At 39.7% G+C, this 27689-nt stretch overlaps 1 protein-coding gene, 1 long non-coding RNA gene and 1 pseudogene across 3 annotated transcripts; 2 read left to right on the top strand and 1 right to left on the bottom strand.

The window, feature by feature from the left end:
• Positions 1 to 1390: 1390 nt before the first annotated feature.
• On the bottom strand, positions 1391 to 26809 carry LOC110047183 (uncharacterized). Its single transcript, XM_089292474.1, has 7 exons — positions 25846 to 26809; positions 13877 to 13974; positions 12661 to 12753; positions 6049 to 6153; positions 3636 to 3722; positions 3075 to 3386; positions 1391 to 2007 (listed from the first exon to the last, which is right to left on the bottom strand). Exons 1-7 carry the CDS (start codon positions 26189 to 26191, stop codon positions 1825 to 1827), a joined length of 1224 nt encoding a protein of 407 aa, XP_089148600.1. The 5' UTR covers positions 26192 to 26809; the 3' UTR covers positions 1391 to 1824.
• On the top strand, positions 9348 to 10024 carry LOC149110839 (uncharacterized; annotated as a pseudogene).
• Positions 14668 to 16760, top strand: LOC149110838 (uncharacterized). 2 transcript variants are annotated; one of them, XR_016208141.1, is made up of 3 exons: positions 14668 to 14801; positions 15481 to 15590; positions 16242 to 16760. It is a non-coding gene; the product is annotated as an uncharacterized LOC149110838 (long non-coding RNA). The 2 variants fall into 2 exon arrangements; XR_016208142.1 differs by lacking the exon at positions 15481 to 15590.
• Positions 26810 to 27689: the final 880 nt, after the last annotated feature.

The raw sequence follows: 27689 nt of genomic DNA, 5'->3' as shown, positions 1-27689 counted from the left end.
TGAGGTGAAAGGCAGTGGATACCTAGAGATGGAATAGCCAATCAGAGCACATAGATGGCACTTTTCACCGGTTTGTTATATGCAAGTGATTATTAACTAATGACAACTGAGGCAATAAGACTCTGGAAAATACATCATCCAGTTTTCCAGTTTACAGACCCTGACTATCTAACAACTTTCCAGCGCTAGGTTCCGATAACTCGCAATCGTGAAACAAAGTAACCCAGGAGTTTTACGTAGTTTCTATTCATTTTTTTTTTTTTTTTTTTTTTTTTTTTTGGCTGTTAATGTTGGCAGCTATTCAATTAAGCCAGGAAGACGAAGATCGCAAATTACGCGTATTTATGTTTTATTTAAATAAAGATCATTCATTACGTAAGAAAGTCTTAGTAATTATAACAATAAAGTTCATAATTGAATATCAAGTGCATCTCTAGGACCTTAATGTTATAGGTATAATTTAATATCAATCATGATAAATCAGTGCGATTACCCTCGTAACATTTTCTTCTTTGATTGATAACAAAATGAATATTACGTTTAGTAATGGTAATAGGACTGCTGAGTGGAGTCCAATTCGGTCTGTAATCATACGAGTGATAACAAAATCGGACCGGACCGCGCAGCGGGAGTCCGATTTGTTTATCACGAGTATGATTACAGACCGAATTGGACGACACGAAGTTTTATTAACAATTAATCATGAAAATCACAGTTTCCGGGAAAAGAAGAATAGTCAAGTTATGAAAGAAAGGGAAAATTTGCATTAAAAGACTGACAAAGAAAACGTAAATTGTTTAAATGTGACCAAGGTTGTGATTGGTTGATTAAACTACAACTTTAAGTTTAAGTTTAAGTTTAAGTTTAAGTTTAATAATACTTTGTCATGCTAGTACAAGTAACTAAATCACAGAAATTACAAGAAGCACATGACTGGAGAATAATTGGGGGAAACTAAATTCCCATACAAACAACATTCTTTGATATTAAACATTCTAAAAATATTAAGAAGTGAAATTTAAAATTTAAGTGCGGCCCAAAACTAGCCTTATTAAATTGCATACTAAAATTGACACTAAAAATTATGAAATAAGATTTAAATACGGCCCAAAGCTAACCTAATTAAATTTCATGCATGTCACTCACGAGTTACACCTGATTTAAAATTGACACAATTGATCTAATAGATAGGATTTCTAATATAGGTTTTCTAATTAGCCGATAATATATTTTAAACCCATGTTATGTCTTCGGGATTACCGGGCTGAAAACAAGCTTCTTTATACAGTATGGGGCGTCGAAAGCAACAGCGGCCAGCGGAATAACCCCGTTATGCCCGCTCCGCTCCTTTCCTTCCCGGTCATAACCCCACTAAAGGCTGCCCACAGCGAGATTTATAACAGTTTTTGTTCTCTCAATACTCTTCTATCAGATGTCATCTACATGTATGAGATCAATGCCGCTAAGACCCTGGGAATGTGTTAATACAAGGTCTACCTAAACCGATTTAAAAGACTATAAACACTGTCTTGCAATCCTCCGTAGGAAATAGATGGTTACTGGTACATTTACCCATAACTCTCAGCGCCAGTAACCTTTCACAATGCCCATAAAATCGTACAGAAAAATTCCAACGTCTCAGTCAAACCCGAGCATACACAATTTCCTTAGCAAAGGGAAACATCTGCAAAAATTTGGCTTTCCTTGCGCCTAATGGGTTGCGCAAGGTTCGCATGGTATTGTGGTAAAATGTACAGTCGCCATCTTTTTTCCTTCGGAGGATTTGGACTCAACACCCTCCGTACACCAGGACATCAGTAGACTTCAAGATTTCAGCGGGCATTCCCAGTAATGGATGGTGCATTCCACACTTCGCGCGACAGAGTCATACTGTCCATAGCACTTACAGTAGTAAAATAAATGACCGTTGGCAGGGTTTGTGGCGGTTGTAAGCAAATACTGTTGAGCAAAGTCCGTTGAGCATGTCGCGCCCACTATTCTTTTGCCCTGTGAAGAAAAGAGAAATTTTGTTTCATACATTAACTCAAAGGAAAGGAGACTTGTACTGAGTTGCCTGAATGATGAACAAAATATAATAACACAGATTAACTTTATTTGCTTTCTTCAAATACGCCCACAGACGAACACACACGCTTGGTTCGATTCAAATTGATGGACTGGACTGGTTCACAATAGGCCACGTTCGATATATTAATATTCTAACGTGGCTCCGAGGCTTTCAAGACAAACTCCTATATTTGGAGGCGTTTTCTTTGTATCCACGTCTCGTTATGGAATGATTAAATTAAAGGGACAAAAGAAATTGGAATTTTATCCTGAAAGCCTCGGAGCCATGTTAAAATATTGATATATCCAACTTAGCCTATTCAGCGCATAGGACGCGCCATTATGGCACCCATGACCTAAGATGAAGCATGCTGATAAAATTCAATTAACCGAAACGAAAATGCTTATCTCTTTATTCAGTACGCGGCCTTTCAAAAGAAAGCTACTTTTGCTTGTTACTGTTTGTTGTGCTATGGCTAACTAGGCGACATTACACATTTAAATCCCTGTATGAACATCACGTGTATAACAAACCAAATAAAAGCTATTGAGCAGTACGTTTAGAATGCTTTAATTTATTAGATGGTCTTAATTTTCTCCCTGCATAAAATTCCTATGTGTGACCATTCAAACAAAAGCTATCAAGAATAACGTTCATGTGGTACTTTATACTGTGCTGATCGACAAGGTGTTTTCAACATATGTCATTAAAAGTTTTTAGAGTATTGATAATTCACGTAAATGCAACTTTAGTGAGAATAGACCATACTCGTATTTTCGGTATTGGACTGGAACTAGCTTGCAATGGAGGCTAATGCGGAGGAATATCAATAAAAAAAGGGATAAATGATATTTGCATTTGAAAAGACTCCCCGCACTGGCCTCGGTTGCAAGCTAGTTCCAGGCAAGGTGATATTTACTTTGACATGTACAATAAGGTAGTGTGTTAGTTAATTGTGACCCGTTTCGTTTCGGAATCATCATTTGACGGCATTGAGTATACTTACGCTTGGTTCTTCCAGGATAACCTCAACTGGGCCTGCACGACTGTTGCTTGTTATTTTGTCTTGGCTTCCTGTTTTTGAATCTGTCTTGTGTACACACTGAGAAAGGTTTCCTGCTCCTTGGGATCCCTGTGGACCGGCTGGACCTTGCGCTCCCTGTGAGCCGTTAAACCCTTGGGGACCCATGATGCCCTGGGGTCCTTGTGTTCCATTCAATCCTGGAGGTCCAGCGGGACCTATCGGTCCCTGAGAGCCGTTGAAGCCGGGAAGCCCGATTGGTCCGATTGGGCCTTGGAGCTTTGTCACGTTGTCTACCTGCAAGAGAGATGGTTACAACATGTGGTGGGTCTGTAGTCAATGATACCACAGGGCTCAGTTGTTTTCAGGGTAGATAACGCTATCCTGCGGATAAATTGCTATCCAGTGGATAGGTGTCGATAAACAAATACTACGCTATTCATTCGATAGTAATTCATTTATTGGATAGAGTCACTGTTATCCACTCTTCGAACAACTGCTGAGCCCAGCTGTTTGATGAAGGATATTACTCTAATTTAATTTTACCTTAATGGAAAGTGTCTTGTTAATTTCCTCTAAAAATGCCCTCAGAGCGTTGTCTTCTCTTTCGAGTCGGTCTGTTGCATTTTTAAGCTGTTTGAAAAAAGACCAAAAGGCAATTTTCAAATTGTCATCGATAACTTACAGAAACCTTTCTCATATCCCACCGAGGCTAAACATTTACATAATTTCTTACCACATCCTTCACTACAATTATCATAGTCCTCTTCCTTGCTAAAACCTGGTCGGCCAAACACCTCATGGCGCCGAACTATCATGGCTGAACTCTGAGTGAGGTAAAAGATTACCTGAAGCGAGGTACAAAATGCTACTCAAAACAGGGCGAAACGGATTGTTATTGCCTATTCCCCTTACTAACTTTCTTTAACTTTTTTTTCGAAGAAAAGTTTCTGATAAAAATGCACTATCGTGGTTTACTCGAACACGACAAGGTTATACGTTAGCATCTTGTTGAACTGTGCTTAGAATAGTTGGCGGATCAGGAGTTTTAGCATATCCTCGTATTGTGTTCTTTACGCACGAAAATTGACTCAGGCAATATTTTGAGTGTTATTCAGAAACAACGTTTGAAAGGTCTACCCTAGCTGTCCTCTAACTTGGTAAAATTGCTGTTCAGTCGAACCTCCTCTAGCGGCCACCTCGCTGCAACGGCCACTTTCCTCTATCCCAAAGGTGGTCATTGTGGAGATTTCAACTGTAGTAATCTTAAATGCGGGGTCGTGGAATCCATACATTAAACTTCATCGATGATTGATCGATGTTGCGTATTTGAGGCCTAACCTCCTTACCAACTTAAGAAAAGCGTAGTACAGGGTGCCAGGGAATTTTATGGAAAGCCTTATAAAATTCTCAGACAAATTCAGGACGTGAGGCCTTTTGACTCATTGTTCATTCGCGTTGAAAGGAATATGCTAATATGGTTAGACGTATGATTGAATGTTTTGGGGTTGATTTTATGAAAGAAATTATAGAAAACTGAAAATACTTTACACTCTTGCTGGTTCGAGTTAGATCAACTTTGGAGTTCTTCCAATATTTCCCTCGTTTTTGCTTTTTGTCATCTTCCACTGTAAAAGGATCATATTCTGCACACCATCCGACATTCACTTTTACCCCCCTTTTAATTTTAACTAACGACTCTCCAACTACCATAAAATCCCAAAGCCCTGGGAATATATAACTTCACAGGGGGTTTTGGGTGAGCTTATAAACGGAGGGGGGGTGGGCTTATATCCGGGGGGGGGGGCTTATAAGCGGAATAAGAAAAATGTTTCGGAACGACGAAATAAAACGTATCTGAGAAACGAATTAAAGCTAACATACCATTACATTTAGAGCTATCACCCTATTATTACCCTATTATTACCCTATTATTACCCTATTACCCTATTAGCCTATAACTTTGAATTACAAATTTTGATGTTTGTAAAGAAACGCAAAACGAACGTTCTGACACATTAGATGGGCTTTTATCCGGGAGGGGCTTATATCCGGGGGGGGGGCTTATATCCGGAATAACATCTTTGTTAGAAAATAGAAGGACTTATATCCGGGGGGGGGCTTATAACCGGGGGGATTTAACGTGGGATTTTACGGTATCTCCTTTTCAGATACAAACAGCGTACTGTGTCGCGTTAACCCGTTTTTCGTGCTGGAGATGGTCAGAGATAGCTTAACTATTGTCACGTTCGCACTTTGCTCTAAACTAGTCACACCACGAAACTTAGGACTGAGGAAGGGCTAGGCCCAAAACGTCTACCATGGAAATCGAGTTTAATTTGGCACTGAATTACTACTATTAACAACTTCAGACCACTAACAACTGTTGAGACAGATACGGGAGACACTCTTTGGAATCAAAGGGGTTTTTTATCCAAGATATAAGACGTTGCGCTACAGAGAATTAAGTTATATGTCTTGTAGCAAATTATACTTAAAGAGAAAAGATGTTGATTAATTTAAAGGATGGGGGCTCAAACACGGCAACTGCCAACCATTGAACGTTTGGTCTTGAGTCTCTGGGTCTTGCCCTGGGGTCATTTCTGGTTTCAGAGAGGCCCTGCATACTAAAAAAGCTAAAGTAAAAAAGTCTAAAAACGCTAGTATGTCTTACTTGAGGTAGAAACTTCTAACTACACAGCAAGAATAGCCTAATCCATATTTATTGTAAGCTCTAAATAAAACTTAAAAAAGGAGCAATAAGGTATATCATCTTGCCTTGCATTAGAGCCTGTCTTACATGATTTTTAAACATCTGACTACGTAGGAAGAATAGTCAAATCCATATTTATTGTAAACTCTAAGTAGAAATTAAATGAATAATATTTAAAGGAGCAGTATAGAAAATGGTCGTTTATTAAGTATAAATCTTTTAGTTACGTGTGCCGTACGTACTTACCGATTTCAGAGAATCCTCCGTGTGATTCTTATAAGTGCTCAAGTCTTTTTCTGTTTTGTCAGCTAACGAATAAACCGCGCTGATGGATACGCCGAGTTGGTTCATCTGAAAAAATATATATATATATAGGAAAGTAATTTATTATCAAATATATATAAACTGGCATTAAGGCAACTGGTTACCAAGTTGGTTTTGAAAAGCCAGCGTTCGCGCCTACAGTGGCCCTCGAACTGGTTTTTTATAATGACGCGACCCTGAGTATTTCTGTTCCCCCGCCCTACTTCACCTAGAATGGGAGTTAGTCCGTGAGCCAGGCAGCCAAATTTAGGCTGTCGGTATCATTCAGGGTGAATAAGTTTCCTGGTATTTTTTGAAAGGCCCTGCCACTGTAGACTTGGAAAATCCATGATAGCACTGGATCGATGGTAGCTCCTCCGGGCTGACTGCATCTATTTGCACCCCCTCCCAAACCATAACACATTAGGCCCATAGTTAATGTTCAATTATATGCAGGTACAGATGCTTATAGAATGCAATAAAATGAAGGGTGGAGACAGTTATACTTTTAAGAGTCTACATATGTGTTTGAGAACATTTTGTTTAATATACGAGCCTGCAAATTTTGGTCAGCGGTATGTTAATTAAGCCATGTCTGAGAACTCTGTTGCTTGATGTATCCGCCATTTTGAAAAGACCAACTTCGTTAAGGTAAGTGTTTAAACTACTAGATACCTATCAGTCCCTTAATTATTCTACAAAATATGAATTTTATAAACATTTTAGTTTTGTGTACTTTTAATTTTGAATGAATCAGTTTTAAAAACTTTTTTCGATTGCCAAATAACATGACAAAGACGTAAGAGCTGAGCACAATATAAGATGTTCTGTAAAACATAACCTAGAAAAACAGTCCATTTCTGTCTTGGCAATCAATGGCTGGAGATATCTTTAACCGTCTTCATAAAAACTCTAGTATTTTTTTAAAACTTGCTCTCTTTTATGCAAAAAAAAAAATCGGCTTATCGGTTTTTTTTTCAGACAATTCACCTTTTATCTATTTGGAACTTAAATTGTACTTTGCATTGTGAGAAAGCAAATCAGCTCGCATTAAATCTTTTTTGAGCTGTTTTAGAAGTTAGCCTTTCAGTTCGATCTAAAGCTTGAAAATAGTCGATCTATTACTGAGTGCTAATTTACTAGTGCATCTATAACGTATATGAAATCATTGATATCATTTATGCTATTGTTTCAGAGTAAATAATAGATTTATTTAAATTCTCCATTTACAGTTACTGAGCTTGCGTTTGCCATTCAGATTGAATGGAAAAGGACAAGCGCCAGTGCATAATACACTATGCTGCATGTGATAAGGAGGAAGAACATCTTGTGTCTCCAAAGGACATCAGCTCATGGCTGGCTTTGCTGGAAGCAGCCAAAGTTCCAAATCATCAGGCAGTTTTGGATGTCGCCAAAACGGTCTACGAAAATCACATACCAAATATCGCATATCACGGAAAATGTAGAAGCCTGTTTACTATGAAAAGAGACTAACCCATAAGTGATGTTATTGATGGAGAGCATTACAACCGTGGCGTGCGGGCACGCAAGTACCTGTATGAAGCTCTGATGAGGTTAGCATGAGCTGAGTTCACGAGAAGGCTCGAGAGCAGCGATTCCAATCATCGCATCATTGTGGCGTCTTTTCTTGAGCAGGTGGATACACTGGCTAATAATTTGAAGGAAGAGAGCTTAGCCAAGCTGCTTCTGTGCCCAGTCCTGCCTCAAGTGATGCCTATGTGGAGAGAGTTCCTGAATCATCTTCGTCAAAATAACGGCGAACTTTCAGCATTCTGGATGTCATATGTGGATATGGTAGAGGGAATAGTTCTTGGCCTGTTGCGGGGATCTCGTGAAGGTGACCGGGATTACATCTCCATTCCATACGAATGATGATCCCTTGGTGTTTCGCCTATGACAAGGTGAACTATTCACGATACCTGACTCCTTACTTTACTCAGATGACAAATCTCGGTGACAAAAATCCTGAAGTACAGAAGGCATTCAAGGAAGGCAGTTTTTCCGTTCAGTTAGCCAGCAGCAATCCCTTTGGGAGGATTCCAGTTGACCAGACAACTGAGGTCACAGTGAACAAAGATACCCAGAATCCTGGTGGAACCACACGCTTTAACTTAAAACCTGCAACTGTTCAGGGCTACTACCTCACAGCAGAATACCGAAGTGCATTTCTTGGGCAGCTAAGAAACAGTCACCAAGAATAAAGAAAGATGAGCTGGCGGTTTCGTCCATAGTTGACCTCATCCAAGGCTGGGTTAATCCATTTTCCGAGAGCCAAGAACTAATTAGCATTTCAACTGCAAAGAAAGCCCCCAGAGAGATTGCTACAGACCTGAAAACAGCACACGCGGTTGGTGAAAGATGTTACGCAAAGTTTAAAGAAGAGAGGATGGAGAAGACTCCTCAAATCAGGAAATTCCATGGCCCTCTGAAGACCAACAAACTTACGACATTCAGCGACATGAACAAGAAGAAACAAGTGCAAACCAACGACCGATCGATTATTTTGAAGCAGACAGGTCCTTGCTTGGACGAATCAGAGATATTGCACAAGAACGAAGCTTGCAGATGGATACCCTCCTTTCTTGGACCACTTTCCTGGGCCTTGTCAACTCCAGATGACCTTCTGAGAAAGACCAACGAGGCCTCCCTGGCATCACTGTTACAGAAAAATGTACAGTTCTCTGAGGAACTCCCTGTAAATTCTGCTTCAGTTATGTATGGCATGTCTCTGGTGCAAAGGCTAAAGGGAGATCACCTGACTGGTGATGTCGCTATGACTGCCCTGTCTATGGCAGTGAAAGGAGGGGTGTGGTGTAACCGAATAGACGTCGTATTTGACACCTACAAGGAGCTATCCAGTAAGAACAGTGGCGGCAACTGCGAGGTGAAGAGTCAGGACACCAGCTTGTTAACATCACTAGCACACAGATAGTTAGGCAGTGGAGGAATTTCCTGACAAGAGTGAGCAATAAGACGAGTCTTATCACCTTCATCGTCAATGAGTGGAGAAAGGAAGAAGACAGAAGTTGGAAGAGAAACTGTTGTATGCCAATGCTGGTAATACATGCTACAGAATCACAGCGGAAGGTAGTGAGGAGGTTCCAACACTGAAGTCTCAACAGGAAGAGGCAGATGGACGCCTACTGCTCCACGCTTCCCATGCAGCTAATGAGGGCTTCACCTCTGTTCTTGTCTGTTCGGGGGACACTGATGTATTTATCATGTCCTTGGCATTTAGCAATGAGATAGGAGTTTCACTGTTCATGAAGTCTGGAACTCGTACACGGACAAAGATTATTGACATTACAAACGTTGCTGCTTCACTTGGTCCAGGAGTGTGCAAAGGTGTTCTCGGAATGCATGCATTCACTGGATGTGATACTGCGAGCGCATTTGCAGGAAAGGGAAAGGCACAAGCATTGAAGATATTAAAGAAGAACACAAGGAGCCGAGAAGCGTTAACAGAGCTGGGAAAAGAGTGGGACCTACCTCCTGAATTAACAGATAAATTAGAGTAACTTACATGTCTTCTTTACTCTAATAACACGGTCACCACGAAAGTCAATGAGCTGAGGTACCAGCTGTTTTGTTCCAGAATAGGGGAGATAGAAAGTCACCAGCTTCCTCCTTGCACAGATTGTCTTGTGAAGCACGCAAAGAGAGCAAATTATCAGGTTGCCATATGGAAACGGTGTTTAGAGAACGACCCACAAGTTCCGACTCCTGTTGAACGTGGATGGAAGATCGAGCATGAAGATGGTGTTGCCAAGATAGGTGTTGACTGGATGGACGTAAAAGCGGCACCAGAAGCCATACTTGAGCTATTAGCGTGTAACTGCACTAAAACGTGCGTCGCCCCTAAATGTGTCTGTGTCACAAATGGCCTAACATGCACTGATATGTGCAGGCTTGCTGAATGTGAGAACCAAGGCTCTGTTCAAGAGATGAGAGTGCCGATGATGACGATGAAGTAAGCAGTGATGAGGAGTATTAAAATGAACGCTTAAGAAGTTTCTAGGTATGCTTTCTATGTATGCCTACTGGTAAATATAGAAATTGGGTCTATACTCATGTCAAAAAACATCAGGAAGAACGTCAGAAACATTAAAAAGAGCAGTTTGAATTAAAATGGATTGGTGGGACTCGTAGTACAGCCTTACAATTGTCTGTCATGTAATAGTGCCATTTTAAAGGCCCTGGTCACGTGTCCAGTGATGTAAACGATGGGATAAACAACACAAAAATATAAAAATAACATTTGTAAAGCAATGATACTGTTGAGTAAGTGTTTTGCAGATTTTGATGGACATTTAAAGCTAATGAACACACCAGGAGCCATAATCGGGGACGGAGACCGTAAGCGCGCGCCATTTCAAGTATTGGGGTTGTCCCCATGATATGGGACAATAATTCTATTTTTAGAACAAATTGCGCCATCACCTGCGGCACACGCGCGTACATGCTGCGAGGATTTTTGCGGATGTCGCGCGGGGGAAATGGCGTCCGAAATTCCCGAAATTTTTCATGTAATATATCAAACACGAGAAACAGTGTTTCATCGGGATATCTAAACACCGAGAAGAGAGTTGAAAATACGACGCGCAGCGGAGTATTTTTGACGAAATTTGAGGTGTTTGGATAGCCGATGAAACACTGTCTCGAGTGTTTGATATATCTTCTCAATCGAAACAAAAACTTAGGAGTAAACGGAGAAGTAAAACCGTTAAAATCTATGCTAATTAAGACCGGGTATCCAAACCTCCTTCACGGTAGTGATTTTCTTTGTTTTAACTTGATGAATTATTAACTCTATAGTTTTTAAATATGTTTAAGATTGATAAATGTTTGAGAACATATTAAAAGCTAAGCTGAAAATATGCGAATTAAGCAGAAATAATCAGCAAAGTTACGATGACGCTTTCTTTAATCAACTTCGAATAACGATTTCGATTTTGTTGATCGAGTTATCAAAACTCCTTGTCTATTTTCATTTTCGCAATGTAAAACTTCACTATGCTTATTTTGAAGAAACACACATAATGTTAGTAGCCTTTTTTGCGTTCGTGAAATTTGTTGCAGCATTTCAGCACAAAATATAACGAAAGAAATCTTTGTCAAGATTTGTTGACAATTGAAAACACCGACTCGGACTTGAAAGTGCACGAGCTGCACTATGCAAATGAGCCAATTGTACGCGTCAGACTTTCCTTTCCGGCAAAATCTTTTGCAAACTCACCAAACAAGCAGAAACAATAAGAAACCGTCAAAACAGGTTTTGGTTATGATTAACCATTGTCTGAGAAACTCACAAATTAACTCGATACCAGAGTAGAGAGTTTTCTTGCTATATTCTTAAGTCAGAACGAACGCAAAAACATACGCGTAAGCTTACAACTACCCTGAGAAGATCTTATTATTCATTCTCAGCGCGAGATTGAAGTCTTGTTTTCGACCCTGAAAAACCCACCTTTTCCGTTAGCTCAGAGCATAAAACTACATATAAGCGCCCTGGTTCGTATTCCCTGCCTTATTCCCTGCCATCGCCGTGAAAAATACGCAAGAGAATCTCTAAACTCTCACCATTTGATCACGCAACGTGACAACATCCACGCGAGAGTCCCCGACATGTGCGTGAATCCGCACGGATATATGACGTCAGGATGGCGCAATTTGTTCTAAAAATAGAAAAATTGTCCCATATCATAGGTGCGCGCGAATCCCGAGACTTACGGTCTCCGTCCCCGATTATGGCTCCTGAACACACGTATGTTTGTCAAACCAACTTCAGCCTCGTTTCCATGCTTAATTCGCGCTCTGGTCATGTGACTAATGAAATGAACCATTTGTAATTTAAAAAATGTTGTGTGAAACAATGGTACTGTTGTGCAAGTGTTTTGTTCTTTTTGGTGGACAACTGAAGCTAATAAACACAAAACAAGTTTCAGCCTCGTTCCCATGCCTGAGCCATACTATAAAGAGCACTGTTACCCATTAGCTACCATAGAATCATTGCTATCATGCTTTTCCCCACTATTTATGGTCTAATCTACTAGAAAACCACCATAAACCTTAATCACCCCGGATGATACCAAGCAGCCCTGCTGGCTGACGGACTAAGTATAGTCTATCCCAGTGTTATTACCCATCCCATTTTATTCAACAATTGTAGCAATTTATACAGCCGAGTGGAAGGAGGCTTGGTGAGACGTCATAGCCTTCCCGATCAAGGACTCGGACCCGTCAACTTGGACAGACAATACAAGCACTATAAACCAACATTGCGTCACAACCAGCTGATCTCATAGATAATCTTGGTCAATATATAATCTTTGATTGGGACGCAACTTTCACTTATAAGGCCTTTTCGTAAGTGTCCGATGTACACTCACAGACGGTTCCCTCCTCAAAGATTGTCCGTCTTGCCTATATACACTACGAAATACTAGTGACTTTATCATCGGCACTGTATTGACTACGTTAATTCATCGCCTTATTTATTATCAAATAGTAGAGTCTCAATTAACTTATTCACACCTTGAAGGAGAGCGTTGTGTTGATATCTCTCAGCACACTGGTCAGATTGTTATGTTGTTGAAAAGACTGTCCCACAGCTGCTCTGCAGTTCAACTGAAAATATATATGTAGGCATGGTTAAAGGTAAAGTCTGCATATGAGCAAAGTAGCCCAACAGACCGGCGCTTATCCCGATTTCTGTAGCATGAAGCTCCCTGGATGGGATGCTAGTCCATCGCAGGGTTACCCCCAGTATTAAGTTCGAAGGTACCCATTTACACACCTGGGTGGAGAGAGGTAAGGTGAGAGTAAAGTGTCTTGCCCAAGAACACAACGAATGTTCCCGCCAGACTAACTCGATCCGGAGACGAGCACACTAACGATGAGGCCACCGAGCCTTCCATGGCTTGGTTACTGACTTGACAACAACAACAAAAAAACACCCTCACAAGTACAATGCAAGTGTCTTACTACATTTGGACAAACAGAAGCAGTTATATGTATAACGCCCTACAGAAGAAAAAAGAAAACCAATAAGATTTCGCTTCATCTTGCAATATCAATAATTTCGATCCATTCGAAAATGGCGGAGGCTGACAAGTGTCCTTTAAGCAGTTGTTAGACGACGTGTCCTCTTCTTCTTCTTCTTTTTTTTTTTTGTGGGGGTGGGGGGGGGGGGGGTTAGTTTACTTACCATTTTCTTCAAATTGTCGTTTTTTGTTTCCAGGTTATTAAGGGACTTTTTAACCTTCTCAAGTTAACTTAATTTTACCCCCTGAAACATAAATAAACCAATGTACTGCTTTTGCTCACCAAGACCAACATAATTTTCATGAGTGTGGAAATATTTCAAGCCGCTTAATACTCCAAAGGCTACTACTGTTTATGTATGATCTGATACCCAATACTCATTTCAATATCGAAATCTTTTCGACTTGGTCTTGATTGATTGGGAGGCTTTCTTTCTGTCTTGCTGATTTTTTCTGCCTGCCTGTTTGTCTTACGGTCTTTCTATATGTTTGTTCGTTCGTCTCTCTCTCTCTTTGTTTGTTGGTTGCTTTGCTGGTTGTTTGGTAAGATTGTTGGTTCGCAAGTTAATTAATTTGGTTGGTTGTTTGTTTGGTTGGTTGATTGGTTGGTTAGTTGGTTCAGGTTCGTCTCATGGTTTGTTTATCTACTTCGTTGCTTTTTGCTGCCTAGTTGGTTTTGTGACTTCGTTTAATAGACAAGTTCTTACCAGTTCTTCCTTAAGATTTTTAACGCTGTCTTCCATGGATTTTATCCTCGCTAACATCGCGCTGTTTTCTGTTCGGGAGGTCTGCCCTGCAGTAGACACTTTGAAAAACAATACATTAAGATTAATTCCTAGAAAGTGCGACGCACGGATTTTTATTCACGAGTTTTCCAAAGTTTTGCCAAGAGTGAGCAACAATCTGTACAAAGCACTTTCTGTGCTGTTATTTGTTTATTATGTATACAACGAGAATTAAACATATTCTTTAAATGAGTTTTAGTTTTCCCGATATCATAAGCTAGCATACAGAACAGCAAACAAATTCAAGACTGATCTAAAAAACCGAGCGTAATAAAAAAAACAAATTCGCAGCTTTCCAGTCCCGCAATAGGCGGAAAAAGAGACTACACAAGCTTGAATATAATACGGGAGAATTCGTAAATACAAAGTGTGAAATCATTTTGCTTGTCCCTGATCATTGTCAGATTCAGTCATGTAATGGCGGCACTTCGCACAAAGACACATTCGGACTCTAGATCTGTTGACTTCAGTGCATTATTTATAGCGGATCTCCGGCGGCCCGAAAGGTCGCCAAGCAGAGCACCATACCTATATAGGAAAGTAAAGGAAACTCATGAATTGATTTTCTCATGGTTGTCATGGCTAGCGGTATTGCTCGTGGGCGTGTACGCAGGACGACGTGGTCAATCAGGAGGGAGAGGTGAACACGTCAGATTTGGCTGACCCTATGATCATGGCCATTATGACGTCACGGCGGAAGAAGTGCGCAAATGCACAAAATTTTCGAAATGGCGTCGTCGCCTCTCGCTGATACAACTTTTTGAGGCAGATTTCTCCAATCATTCCAGCTTCAAATGGTATTGTATTTGGATCTCAAGGAGTGATTATCATTTTTCTTTCTTTAGAGGTAAGTAGATTTTAATTATAACTGAAAAATCTTGCAGAAAGTGTATTTAAAGTGTTACAGTCATCGCTCTCCGTTGGAAATATGTGGGGCAAAATTTTGACTATTCGCCCTGTAAAATTGTGTTTTTTACGTGATCGGTAACGTAAAGAAACGTGTAACTTGGTCACAGAATAGCTTATATGTATAGGAAAACATTGTATCCGAAGATGATTTTGAAGAATTAGCAGTAAAAATGATCAGTCCATTTGAGTATGAAATATCTGCGATCTCGTGCTCGGAGTGTTCTTTCACAAAACTGAAACCTTTTCACATATTCTGTAATGGGCCTAGCAAACAGAAATATTATCCACAATGAAGGAAATGAGAACTTTCACAAACAAGAACTTAAGCTTAATTATTTAAATAAGACAAAGCCTGCCTACTGCACAACGGTGGTTTAAATGCAGACAGAGGATAACATGCAGACTGCAGACTTTTTAAGAATATTGTATTCCCATTTCCTTTATATAGAGCTTGTGTTCCGTTTAGCCTGAAATATACAGCACAGGTTAGCCGGTGTATGGTTAGCTCGATCTCTTTATAAATGAAAATGGGAATATGATATTCCTAAAAAGCCTGCAGTCTACATTTTACCCATGGTTTGCAGTCTAGTGTTGTAAGACTTTTCTCTTCTTCGTAGGCCACTTTCGTGCTGCTTTGACCACAGACTGGTAGTTCGGAGTATATTCAGTTTCTCATAGGGAGCCTCTGCGGAGGAGAGAGTACAAGGCCCCATTTATATGGTCTCGGGTACTGAAGGCAACCCTGTCAGACCCTTCTGAGGCAACTATATCAAGTGTTTAATATATGACATGAAGTGGTCCTTCCAGGATTACTTAAGCCTTTTTTTATACTCCAGTGCTCAGTTATCCTTCTTCCTTTGGCTTCCTTTCAGTCATTTGATCACCGTGGGGTTTTGTGAGTTAATTTTTATTTCTTCATACCATGAGTTGCCCCAGGTAGGCCAGTCATAGTATTTTGACGAAAAAAGGTTATCATGCCTACCAGGATTACCTTGGTTATGTTGCTAAGGGTGGCTTGTGTTTCACTTTCTCAACAAAACAGTGAAAGTTAGCTCGTTTAGGGTCACTGGGGCGAGGGCTTTCTTGGTTACCTAAGATCAAATGAGGGGCCTCATTGTCGGCTGCAATTATGTATGCTTATATAGCAAAACTTGAGTACCAAACTCGGTCACCTTGAGTTCCTATTGCTGAATCTTATTATGTTTACAAAATTGGCACTGTTGATCAACAATTTAGGTATTTGAAGTCTGATTTATTTTAATTCCTAAACAATATTGTAACTTTTCTTTAAGTAAGGATCCAAAAATGCTTTATGCAGAGTGATTGTTGTAGTTTGTTTGACATGCTTCAGAAATTTTTCTTTTTCTTTTTTGTGCAGGTGAGGGTGCTGAAAAAAATTCTTTATGTGAAAATCTGAAGACCTCAGTTCAATACATTGATACTGGAAATGAGCTATTTAATGTTTTATAAATTATGATATTAGCTCCATGTACATTACCGCATTGTATCTGCTTGGACGGGACTTAAAAGGTGGATGGGGGTTGGATCATTTAATTGTGAGAATTGCAGTTTTTAATGGTAAATACATACTCGAGTTCTTGGTGCTAGATCTCATTAGGAAATTTGTCTTTTAGTTTACATTTTCTGTTGAAAAGAGTTAGGGGCGATATGAAAACCAAAGATGGAAGGGAGGTCATATAAACATTTACTGCAATTTTTGACTGGTGAATATTATGAGGAGTCTTATTATTTTGATCTTTTTAAACCTTAAGTTACCATCCTCCACTACCTTTGCAAGACCATTCAAGCAGATCCCATTTCTGGCGATACATGCAACCACCATGGAAAGCTATCTATTTATTGTCAATGTACTGTCAATTAAACATTTAAAACCCAATCCTGTGTGTTATTTGCTGGAAATGTACACTTATCATTCTCTTGAAGCCAAAAATAAACTCATCAATGCAAAAAGCAACAAGGAACCTGGAATGGAAGGAGCTGGGGAGAATCAGGCTTGACGTTCATGTTTACAAGTACAACCTCTCTGTGACACTCGTCTCGAGAATATTTCTTTGTAGTTCAGTTTAAGCTTAGTGTAAAATAATTGTTAGAGCTATCTTTGTTCACATAGGATTTATGATGAAAATTAAAAGCATAAAGTATAAAGAAAAGAATTGATTATCATTTCAAACTTAGAGGTAGTAAAGCTATTACAGTTTGTCAAGACAGATACTATTAGAAAACAAGAGGTTTGGTTATAATAAGAGATCACCTGATATTGATCTTTCTAGCTTTGTCATAACGTTCCACTGAACTCTTTGTGTTGGCAAAAAGTCATTTTGGCTTAACAAGTTTCTCCTTGTTAAGTTAACTCTTATTGCCAATGACTTTGTTAAGTCAACTCTTATTGCTAATGACTTAGCATAGGAAGTATCCCTGTTCATATATCCTTTCCTCTTTAATTCACTTGCTGCTTGGAACCAGATTCTGTATTTTTTAGGTCTTTCTATATGACATCCTATGCAGTTGTCTTTTACAGTCTATACAGTCTATGCTGAGAAATGAAAAATAAATAGAACCCAAAGCACCAGTTTAGGATACCTCTCTTGTCAGAAGTTCAGAAGAAGAAACAGCTTTGCACTGCATGCGGACGCCCGAGGAAACAGGCTCCGATCTCATATTTGACGAACATTTTGACATGAAATGAAGCACCTTTCTGGCAAGAGGTCTGGTCCGTGTTATTCTGAATATCATCCGTTTCATCTAGGTCTCCTGTAGAGTGATTTTATATCATATTACCATCTAAAATATCCACACGTCTGCTCGGAGCTGGTTGGCCTCGCAGAAGAAAATGTTATCTTTGACGGTTTTGTGGATAATTTAGCGCAGAAAAATAATTCCTTGGTACATTATTTACTTTCCAACCCAGCATATGACTTGATAGTTCAAATGCCTTTGCAAGGGAGCATTTTCTCATATTTCGAGGGTTTCGAGTATCGATCAGCGGGTCCTCCACGCTATCGTCTACAAAATGATGGGTTTAAACCCACTTTTTTTGCACGTGTTAAATCACAGGCGGCCCAAGCTCACAATGCGAGGAGTTTTTTTTTTTTTAATCTTTATGCGAACGTTCAGCGCGCGAAACGTGACACGGTTACCGTCGACATCTACTATTACATAACGACCGAGTTTGGTTACGCGAAACGTGACCTTCGCCTTGCAGTATGTGGTGGTGTTGTGTTACAACGGTTTGAATTTATAAAGGTTTGTATGGGGAAAAACGGTAATCGACATTATAGCTGAAATTTCGGTATTTTTGCAATAAAAATGACTCACCTCAATGCCTTGTTGTCTTTTCTATTGTCATCTCGCTTCTCAGCTCGATCCGAAGCTATTTAAGCAAGTTGTCCCTTTTTGGTTTTCCTCTACTTAGTAGAGGAAAACCAAAAAGGGACAACTTGCTTAAATAGCTTCGGATCGAACTGAGAAGCGAGATGACAATAGAAAAGACAACAAGGCATTGAGGTGAGTCATTTTTATTGCAAAAATACCGAAATTTCAGCTATAATGTCGATTACCGTTTTTCCCCATACAAACCTTTATAAATTCAAACCGTTGTAACACAACACCACCACATACTGCAAGGCGAAGGTCACGTTTCGCGTAACCAAACTCGGTCGTTATGTAATAGTAGATGTCACGCGCGCTGAACGTTCGCATAAAGATTAAAAAAAAAAAAACTCCTCGCATTGTGAGCTTGGGCCGCCTGTGGTTAAATGATTCGTTTTCATCACTATTCGAACGTTGTAAACCATATCAAGATCGTGTTTTTGTGTTCGTGTTGTTCATTGATGGGTTCTCCAGATATCGCCCAAGAAACGTGTGCAAAGCTCTACTTTTCAATCGCGTTTTTAATTGAGCGATCTCGAAATTTTGCATGTTTTTGTGCCTTCTGACTTCTAGTTTTTGAACACCAAAGTATTTTTGCACACAATATTAACGGGTTATCTTATTCTTGTGGTCTGTTGATCGCTTTCTTTCAAATTCTTTGAGCAATCATCGGATGAAAAACTTGTCTGGTGTCATTCTTTAGCGGCCATATAAACTTCACGGGCCGGCTCACGAGTGACGTCATAATGGCCAAGATCATCGGGCGCGCAATCGCATGGCAACACAAGCGAAGTTGACCTCTCCCTCCTATGGTGAATTAAGAATGGCTGACTGTTAGGACCGAGAAACGCCGGTCAACCTCCCATTTGACAAATCGCTCATATTTTGCCTAAAGATACCCTTAGGTGACCTAATTCTAAAAATCATATTTAAAGGTTCCAGCGAATTTTTATTTTTCAGAAATTCGCGAAAATTTGAAAGCGCGGTCAAAGTGCGGTTTTTCGTGTAATGAAATGACCGAAATAAGGTGCGAGGACGAAGCGCTGCTTAAGTCTTAAAATAAACTCAATTGACTTCAAACTTCACACAAATGTGGAACAACCACTCTAATTTATTCCTCGCTTTAAACTAATCTCAGATATGTTGATATAGTGGTTTTACGAACCATTTTAAAAACAACTATGAAGCGTGTGAAAAATAACAGCAAATTATAGGTCATGTTTAACAGCATAAAAATGCATCTGGTACCTCACTTTCCGATTATTTTACTTTACAGCCTTAAAATATCATTATTAAAGATATACCATGCCAAGTTTCAGGCTCGAACTCGCAGTATTTCCCTTTGTGAAAAACGAAAATCTATGTCAATGTGTTGGGCGCAAATAACACAATAATTATGCACGAACCAGAGACAAATCAATTTCAATGGCGAAAGTAAAAGGCTATCATTAATTAGAATCCCGTCAATTCACTGCTATCAGGAGAAACGTAATGTCCACTGCATAAAAACTGTTTGCAGACGTTTTCGAACCATTGCGCGTTAACTTTGTTTAATTTCGTGTCCGCCGTCATGTCTAGTTTGTCATCGCGTGTATTTCCTTAATGTCAACGACACGTGAATGGTTGTCATAACAAACGCAAGAGATTTCCTGGAACCTTAATGTTTTCGATTCACCAAAACGCTTTAAGTTCGTTAAGACACAATAATGGGTCAACTTGGAATGCTTTTTAGCATCAAGGACGTTAAAGGACTGTAAATTAATCGAGTTGAAATATCTTGAAGCAAATCAAAATCGCGCCCTTATTGTAATTTGGTAAACAGCCGATCTCCGTTCAAGTTAGAGAAGTCGAGAGGTTAATCCGGCAATGTATTACCGGTACAACAACAAAATCAAACCGAGGTCATCAAAAGTGTAAGTTTAAAAGTGTAGTGGCAAGTTCCAAATAAATTTCGCCTATATAAATTGGAAACAAGATGTGAAACGGTCGGACCCGAAACAAATAAACAAAATAATAATACGACTAATTTAACCCGAAAATGTTACAGAAAACATACCTAAAAGCCGTCGATTCCCCTCGATACCACTCCGCATTGCCTTAAAGAGCCCAAGCTTTCTGCTGTAAGAATCAGGGGCCTCATGAATCTGTATTTGTTATATCAGCAACCATGCTGCGTGGCTGATATTCGAGACTCAGTAAAAGTTGTCACACAACCGTACGAGCAGCCCAGTCACGCTTTCACTGCTCTTGCGCAAATGTTCAACAATTCGCAGTTTACATAAACCGACTACAAGTTTAAAGTTGTGACAGTAGATTGAAATGCGCTTGTTAAAGTTGTCCTATCGAGGAACAATTATTTCTTGTTTTTGAATGGCTCTTAGTTGTAGCTACAGTCGGGGAGGGGGGAGAGGGTATTCCCGGAAATTTCGGATATCTCTATGCCGTGGAAGATTAAGTGGTCTCCAGCTCTTAACGCCAACACTGAAACACTAGATGATTCTCGAAGTATCACAGGGGTCACTAAGCTAAATAATTTTGAGTGTAGCTCCGATGAGTCAATTAACCGTTGGCGCGCATATTGCATTGACCGTGGACAGGTTGAAAAACAGTTAAACCGGAAAAGCCTGTTGCACATTGTAATTTAGCGTTGTCCAACACGCAGTCGGTCTGGTTGTAATGTTAATCGTATTTGAGAGAATCTCAAGTTTTCTTTCGACACATACTGGGGTGACATACTGCTAGATGGGCGTGGCCGGGAGCCACGAGTTAATCAGTCAACTCGCCATGCTTAACCGAGGGACTGAGTACATTTCTCCAGCGACAAGTGCCTCTCTAAAGTAGACAGCCTATAAAAGACACGAATGCAGCGGCCTTGAAGACATCAATACACCCCTACCGTGCATGGTTACAATCTATGGAAACCTCAGCAGACGCTTCCTCGGTCACACCCGTTGATAATGGCACTGATGTTAAGGTCGCAGTCACTCTTCTCGGTTAAGCATGGCGAGTTGACTGACTTGACTCGTGGCTCCCGGCCACGCCCATCTAGCAGTATGTCACCCCAGTATGTGTCGAAAGAAAACTTGAGATTCTCTCAAATACGATTAACATTACAACCAGACCGACTGCGTGTTGGACAACGCTAAATTACAATGTGCAACAGGCTTTTCCGGTTTAACTGTTTTTCAACCTGTCCACGGTCAATGCAATATGCGCGCCAACGGTTAATTGACTCATCGGAGCTACACTCAAAATTATTTAGCTTAGTGACCCCTGTGATACTTCGAGAATCATCTAGTGTTTCAGTGTTGGCGTTAAGAGCTGGAGACCACTTAATCTTCCACGGCATAGAGATATCCGAAATTTCCGGGAATACCCTCTCCCCCCTCCCCGACTGTAGCTACAACTAAGAGCCATTCAAAAACAAGAAATAATTGTTCTTCGATAGGACAGCTTTAACAAGCGCATTTCAATCTACTGTCACAACTTTAAACTTGTAGTCGGTTTATGTAAACTGCGAATTGTTGAACATTTGCGCAAGAGCAGTGAAAGCGTGACTGGGCTGCTCGTACGGTTGTGTGACAACTTTTACTGAGTCTCGAATATCAGCCACGCAGCATGGTTGCCGATATAATAAATACAGATTCATGAGGCCCCTGATTCTTACAGCAGAAAGCTTGGGCTCTTTAAGGCAATGCGGAGTGGTATCGAGGGGAATCGACGGCTTTTAGGTATGTTTTCTGTAACATTTTCGGGTTAAATTAGTCGTATTATTATTTTGTTTATTTGTTTCGGGTCCGACCGTTTCACATCTTGTTTCCAATTTATATAGGCGAAATTTATTTGGAACTTGCCACTACACTTTTAAACTTACACTTTTGATGACCTCGGTTTGATTTTGTTGTTGTACCGGTAATACATTGCCGGATTAACCTCTCGACTTCTCTAACTTGAACGGAGATCGGCTGTTTACCAAATTACAATAAGGGCGCGATTTTGATTTGCTTCAAGATATTTCAACTCGATTAATTTACAGTCCTTTAACGTCCTTGATGCTAAAAAGCATTCCAAGTTGACCCATTATTGTGTCTTAACGAACTTAAAGCGTTTTGGTGAATCGAAAACATTAAGGTTCCAGGAAATCTCTTGCGTTTGTTATGACAACCATTCACGTGTTGTTGACATTAAGGAAATACACGCGATGACAAACTAGACATGACGGCGGACACGAAATTAAACAAAGTTAACGCGCAATGGTTCGAAAACGTCTGCAAACAGTTTTTATGCAGTGGACATTACGTTTCTCCTGATAGCAGTGAATTGACGGGATTCTAATTAATGATAGCCTTTTACTTTCGCCATTGAAATTGATTTGTCTCTGGTTCGTGCATAATTATTGTGTTATTTGCGCCCAACACATTGACATAGATTTTCGTTTTTCACAAAGGGAAATACTGCGAGTTCGAGCCTGAAACTTGGCATGGTATATCCTTAATAATGATATTTTAAGGCTGTAAAGTAAAATAATCGGAAAGTGAGGTACCAGATGCATTTTTATGTTGTTAAACATGACCTATAATTTGCTGTTATTTTTCACACGCTTCATAGTTGTTTTTAAAATGGTTCGTAAAACCACTATATCAACATATCTGAGATTAGTTTAAAGCGAGGAATAAATTAGAGTGGTTGTTCCACATTTGTGTGAAGTTTGAAGTCAATTGAGTTTATTTTAAGACTTAAGCAGCGCTTCGTCCTCGCACCTTATTTCGGTCATTTCATTACACGAAAAACCGCACTTTGACCGCGCTTTCAAATTTTCGCGAATTTCTGAAAAATAAAAATTCGCTGGAACCTTTAAATATGATTTTTAGAATTAAGTCACCTAAGGGTATCTTTAGGCAAAATATGAGCGATTTGTCAAATGGGAGGTTGACCGGCGTTTCTCGGTCCTAACAGTCAGCCATTCTTAACTCCTGTCGAAACAAGGTATCCGCTGACCAGTATCACATGATCATATCGGGGGTTCAACTTAAGAGCTCATCGAGATCACGTGTTGTTTTTTAAATATATATATATACATATATATATATACGACAACTTTCCGTGGTACGATCCAAGGAGTTCAGCAGTGCCCATTCATATCATTCAGAGCGAAAGAAATCACCGAGAAAGTACATCGTCTGCATGTTTAGAATCACAGCACAAGTTATTTTCAGGGGCTTTGGATGAGATTTAACGGATAGCAAAGAATTGCATGGTAAGATGTTCTGTCAGCTGATGCCATCACAAACCTAAATGCTTGAGAATCTCAAAAAGAACCGATAAGGCGACAGCTGACAACTAGGCTGAGATTGAACTAGGCTGAGAAATTGTCAACAATTTAACTGGGATTAGAACCCTCCTTTGAAAGCACAAAATCTAATGGACAGACATATTTTACATTTTTCCTTTGTAAATCCTTTTGGTCTGTCATATAAGGATTGGTGAACTGGAACTGAAAGGTAACTATAAGTTCTTAGCTGACCCAGAATTTCAATAAACACATGAAAACTACACGGTTCTTTTCGAGAACTTTTACCACCCATACCGTAATAAATATCATACCTATAACTCTCGCCTTTTTTTAGTCCCGAAGGCAGTACTTTTCCATCAGAAAAGCCGTTCAAGGACGGGTACAGAAAATTCAGAAAGAGGGGGTTACAGAAATTGCGGCAAACCGCAAGGCATTCCCACACCCTTCGACCGAAAACATACAAACAATGAAAATGGGGGAACTTAAAATTAAACGCGCTCCGGATCTGTTCGGGGATAGATAGCAAGACCTTAGGCTCAATTGTTGTTTATTCATCAACCTTGCACCGTGAATACATTGAAAGTGATCTTTGGGCTAGAGTTTGGCTGTCGTTTGACGAATAAATAAATTTCCGTTTGAGAATCAAACGTTAAATATACTTTCCCGAAAACGATAACAATCTACAAGCAGGTTTTAAAATACGAGTCGAAGCCCTGGTATATTATAATCCCAAGAATTCGATACATTTCCGATAACTTGAGTGGTTTTGTAATGTTGATGAAAACACTCCGCTACTTTGCTTGATATGTAAGTCCTTCGGAAGTAGTTAATATTCCGCCGAGAATATCGACATAAAGTTGATTGCTTGGTCTTATGGTGCTCATTCAAAGTGGTTGCAAATAGCGGTCAAAACATCTGCTAAACCAATATGACAAGGTGTTTTCCCTTCCAGGACAAAAATAGTTGTTTTGTAAAAACCCTATCTTCAGACCTCGAATATTAAAAACAAAATGACAGATGACAAGACAAAAACATAATCTAAGAAATTACGAGATGCCTTGAGGCTTTTGGTCCCGTTTTCAAGGTTGTGGAACACAATCATCAAGCAAATTTCTTTTTCAATTTTTTTCGATTAATAGGTTAATAATGTTAGTTAACACCGACAGATTAACGGCAAGGTCGCAACCGAGATAAATGACAATCACAGACGTTTTAATCGGGGACGCCGCCCTCTTTAGCGCAAATTTATTGTCCTTGGTTTGTTCCTTTTTGAATATTGTTCAAGGTTTGCAAATTGGTTAGGCCAATACACGCAGCAGCAAAGCAAAATTAAAAGCAGTTTTATCTTCATGCGAATATTTTGTCAGCTTTGATCTCATGATGTCAGCTGAATAGAATCTTAAAATTAATAGTTACTTTTTCGCCACGCATAACACGTGAGGGTAAACTAGCCTTTAGAATAAGAGCTGTAAGGTCAGAAAATAGGGCGGAAAACTTCAAAAGATTTAACTTGTTCTGCTCGAGTTAATTGGGTCGACTAAATCTTCACTTAACAGTGCAATTTGTCTTTGATAGAATCTAGGATTCTGTTTGTAATATTGCGCGTTGATCCATAACCTGAACTAAGTAGTATAAACTGAAAGCGTAAAAGAGGCATCAAAGATACGGTGGGACTCGTGTAAATAATCACGTTGTGTTCACTGTTTACCCGAAAGAGTCAAATTGCGTGCCTCAACATGCATAACTGGCAATAACGATTTTTGTTATTATTTAACGATTACGCTTATAACCAAATTCTTATTAATTTGAATCCTTATAGCAAATCAGTTTATTTCGAGAACAATCTTTTCATTATTATTCACGAGTCAAAAAAAGCGGCTGAATTGAACCTGAATCAAAACCGCGCTCGCAGTCACCTTAGCAAATAGTTGAACTCGTTCCAGTTTTGAACTCTTCACATTAAAAAAGCATATGAAGTTCTTGCCATGAATCTTTAAAGTCAACACCCTGTTCCCCATTTACTCATTAAATCCCAAACAAGTCATTGCTGTGTGTTGAATGTGCTTTTCTCCAACTTATAGAACATCCTATTTATCTTCATGCTAGATTTGTCGCAGGAACAAAATCAATCAATACTAAGCTCGCAGTTTTCAAAAACCGTTGTTTAAACAAGAAAACCAGAATGGCTTCATCACATGTAAAATATTGAGCTGGATTTCACAAAATTAATGCATACAAAAACAATTACATGGTTACAATATAATTATGCGACTTTACGTGTTCTACAACTGTATCATACCTTGTGTATTTGAACAACCGCACCGATCGCCTATTTTGCCAAACAGCATCATGACTGTCAGCACCAGAGCTGATATCGACACGAGACACACGACAATCAACAAAAACGCCACCACACGGTTTGTGCTGAACATTCCTGCGTACTTTACGTTCGCACTGCTTGTGTTTGGCTGCTCGTCAGATAAACTCCAGTTATCCAAATGGCGGACTCCCCCCAAGTTCTCAACTCGAGCTGCAACAAGCGCTCTTTGGTTCTTTTTGGCGTCATCTTGACACATATTTTGGAAGACAGGATTTACGACGAGAATCGGGCCGGGAGCTTCCCTACGCGCCTTCACGGAGGCCATTCAGAAATTCTTTGCTTAGTTTCTTTTTGTTACAGAAAGTTTCTGTGACAAAAACCTAATCCAAAACAGCTTCGTAGTTTTTGGTAGTGTAACTTGCGTGTCGGCACGCTGGAGTGATTTCCATTTTTAATAAGTTTTCTGCCCGTTAAGACAACAGCGTACCTGTTCAGCAACTTTAATGAGTAGATAAATATATAAAACAAACAAGGACGGTTCTTGAGGCATCCGACAATCTTAAAAGTAAGATGGATTCGTCATCTTAGTGACGGAAATTCTTCCCGAGAAATGGCGACAATAGGATATGACAATTAAACTTTGGTCGTGACTATGCCTGTATATCTGTTTAGCGTTTTTGATTGGACAATTAGAGTCAAAATTCTTTTAGATGTTTCAGCAGGAATTAGCTGTTGAGATTAGCAGTTGCTCCGACCAAGTATAATATTAAATGTTCTTATTTGTGAACGGCCATCCAAAACAAACTGGAGGCTACGTTTGAAGAATTAAATCACTGACAGGGTCACTGTCTACCTGTCTGTTCTTGCTACCTTGCTGGCAAACAAGGTGGAGGCGGCAGGACAGTTTTCACCGTAAACGGAATTAAAAAAAAAAAAAAAGATGAATAAATTGGTTTTAAATTGATATGAGTCCTAAAGGTTACAGCTATTTGCACTTTTGGATTATCGTTTTACATTACGTTATTTTTGCTATTTCTTAGAGTTACAGCGCGGATGAACAAAGAAAGTGATTGATGTAAAAACGTTCAAAAAAGCTTGATTGCATGAATATTATGGTCACTGTCATAACTCAAAGTAAACAAGTAAAATTAAAGCAGAAGCTATTTCAAATAAATATGGCTGGTTAAGAATCCCAACTGCCAGGGCGCTAACTTGTTGGGTATGCCACTTATCCAGATAGTAGCAGAGTAGACGGTCTGACTCTCCCACCTCCGGATTGTAACCGCTCTACTGAACCTCTCAGACAAACTTGGTTTCGTCAAGAATGTCTAGCTTGGACACTTAGCACACAAATCATGTGCCCTTGAGCTATTATCGGCACCACAGTCACACACGCATGACTAATTTTACATGACAAAGTAGTCGAAGTGAGTACGTCAGAACAGAAAACACACTGGGTTCTCTTTGAATTTTTGTACCGGCAGCTTGTGAGCTGTGACTGGAATCCATCTTCAGTTCCTTTAAAATGCATGTGAGTTGTTTGGGGAAAGCAAGTGAGCATACACACGTTGTTGATAAATGAATTGCAATTATGAGATTCCATCTACAGCTGTAACACTCGATTTCACGTAACAAGTGGAAACTCCCAGTAGTAGATTATGCATGCGAATGACGTAACTAAAGCTGATACAGTCCCTCTGCACTCACACCGGTAAATGCGAGCATCTCCGGCAGCAGGGAAACTAGAGAGCAGATACTGTTGAGCATCATCGTATCTGTTGCGCATGCGCTGCAATAATTCTTTCATTCTATAAGAACAAAAG

This window comes from Orbicella faveolata, unplaced genomic scaffold, assembly GCF_042242905.1.
Source record: "Orbicella faveolata isolate gen_17 unplaced genomic scaffold, um_ofav_v1 contig_24, whole genome shotgun sequence".
Taxonomy (NCBI): Eukaryota; Metazoa; Cnidaria; class Anthozoa; order Scleractinia; family Merulinidae; genus Orbicella; species Orbicella faveolata.
The sequence above is the reverse complement of the archived record's forward strand: the minus strand, read 5'-3'. Positions and strand labels throughout refer to the sequence as shown.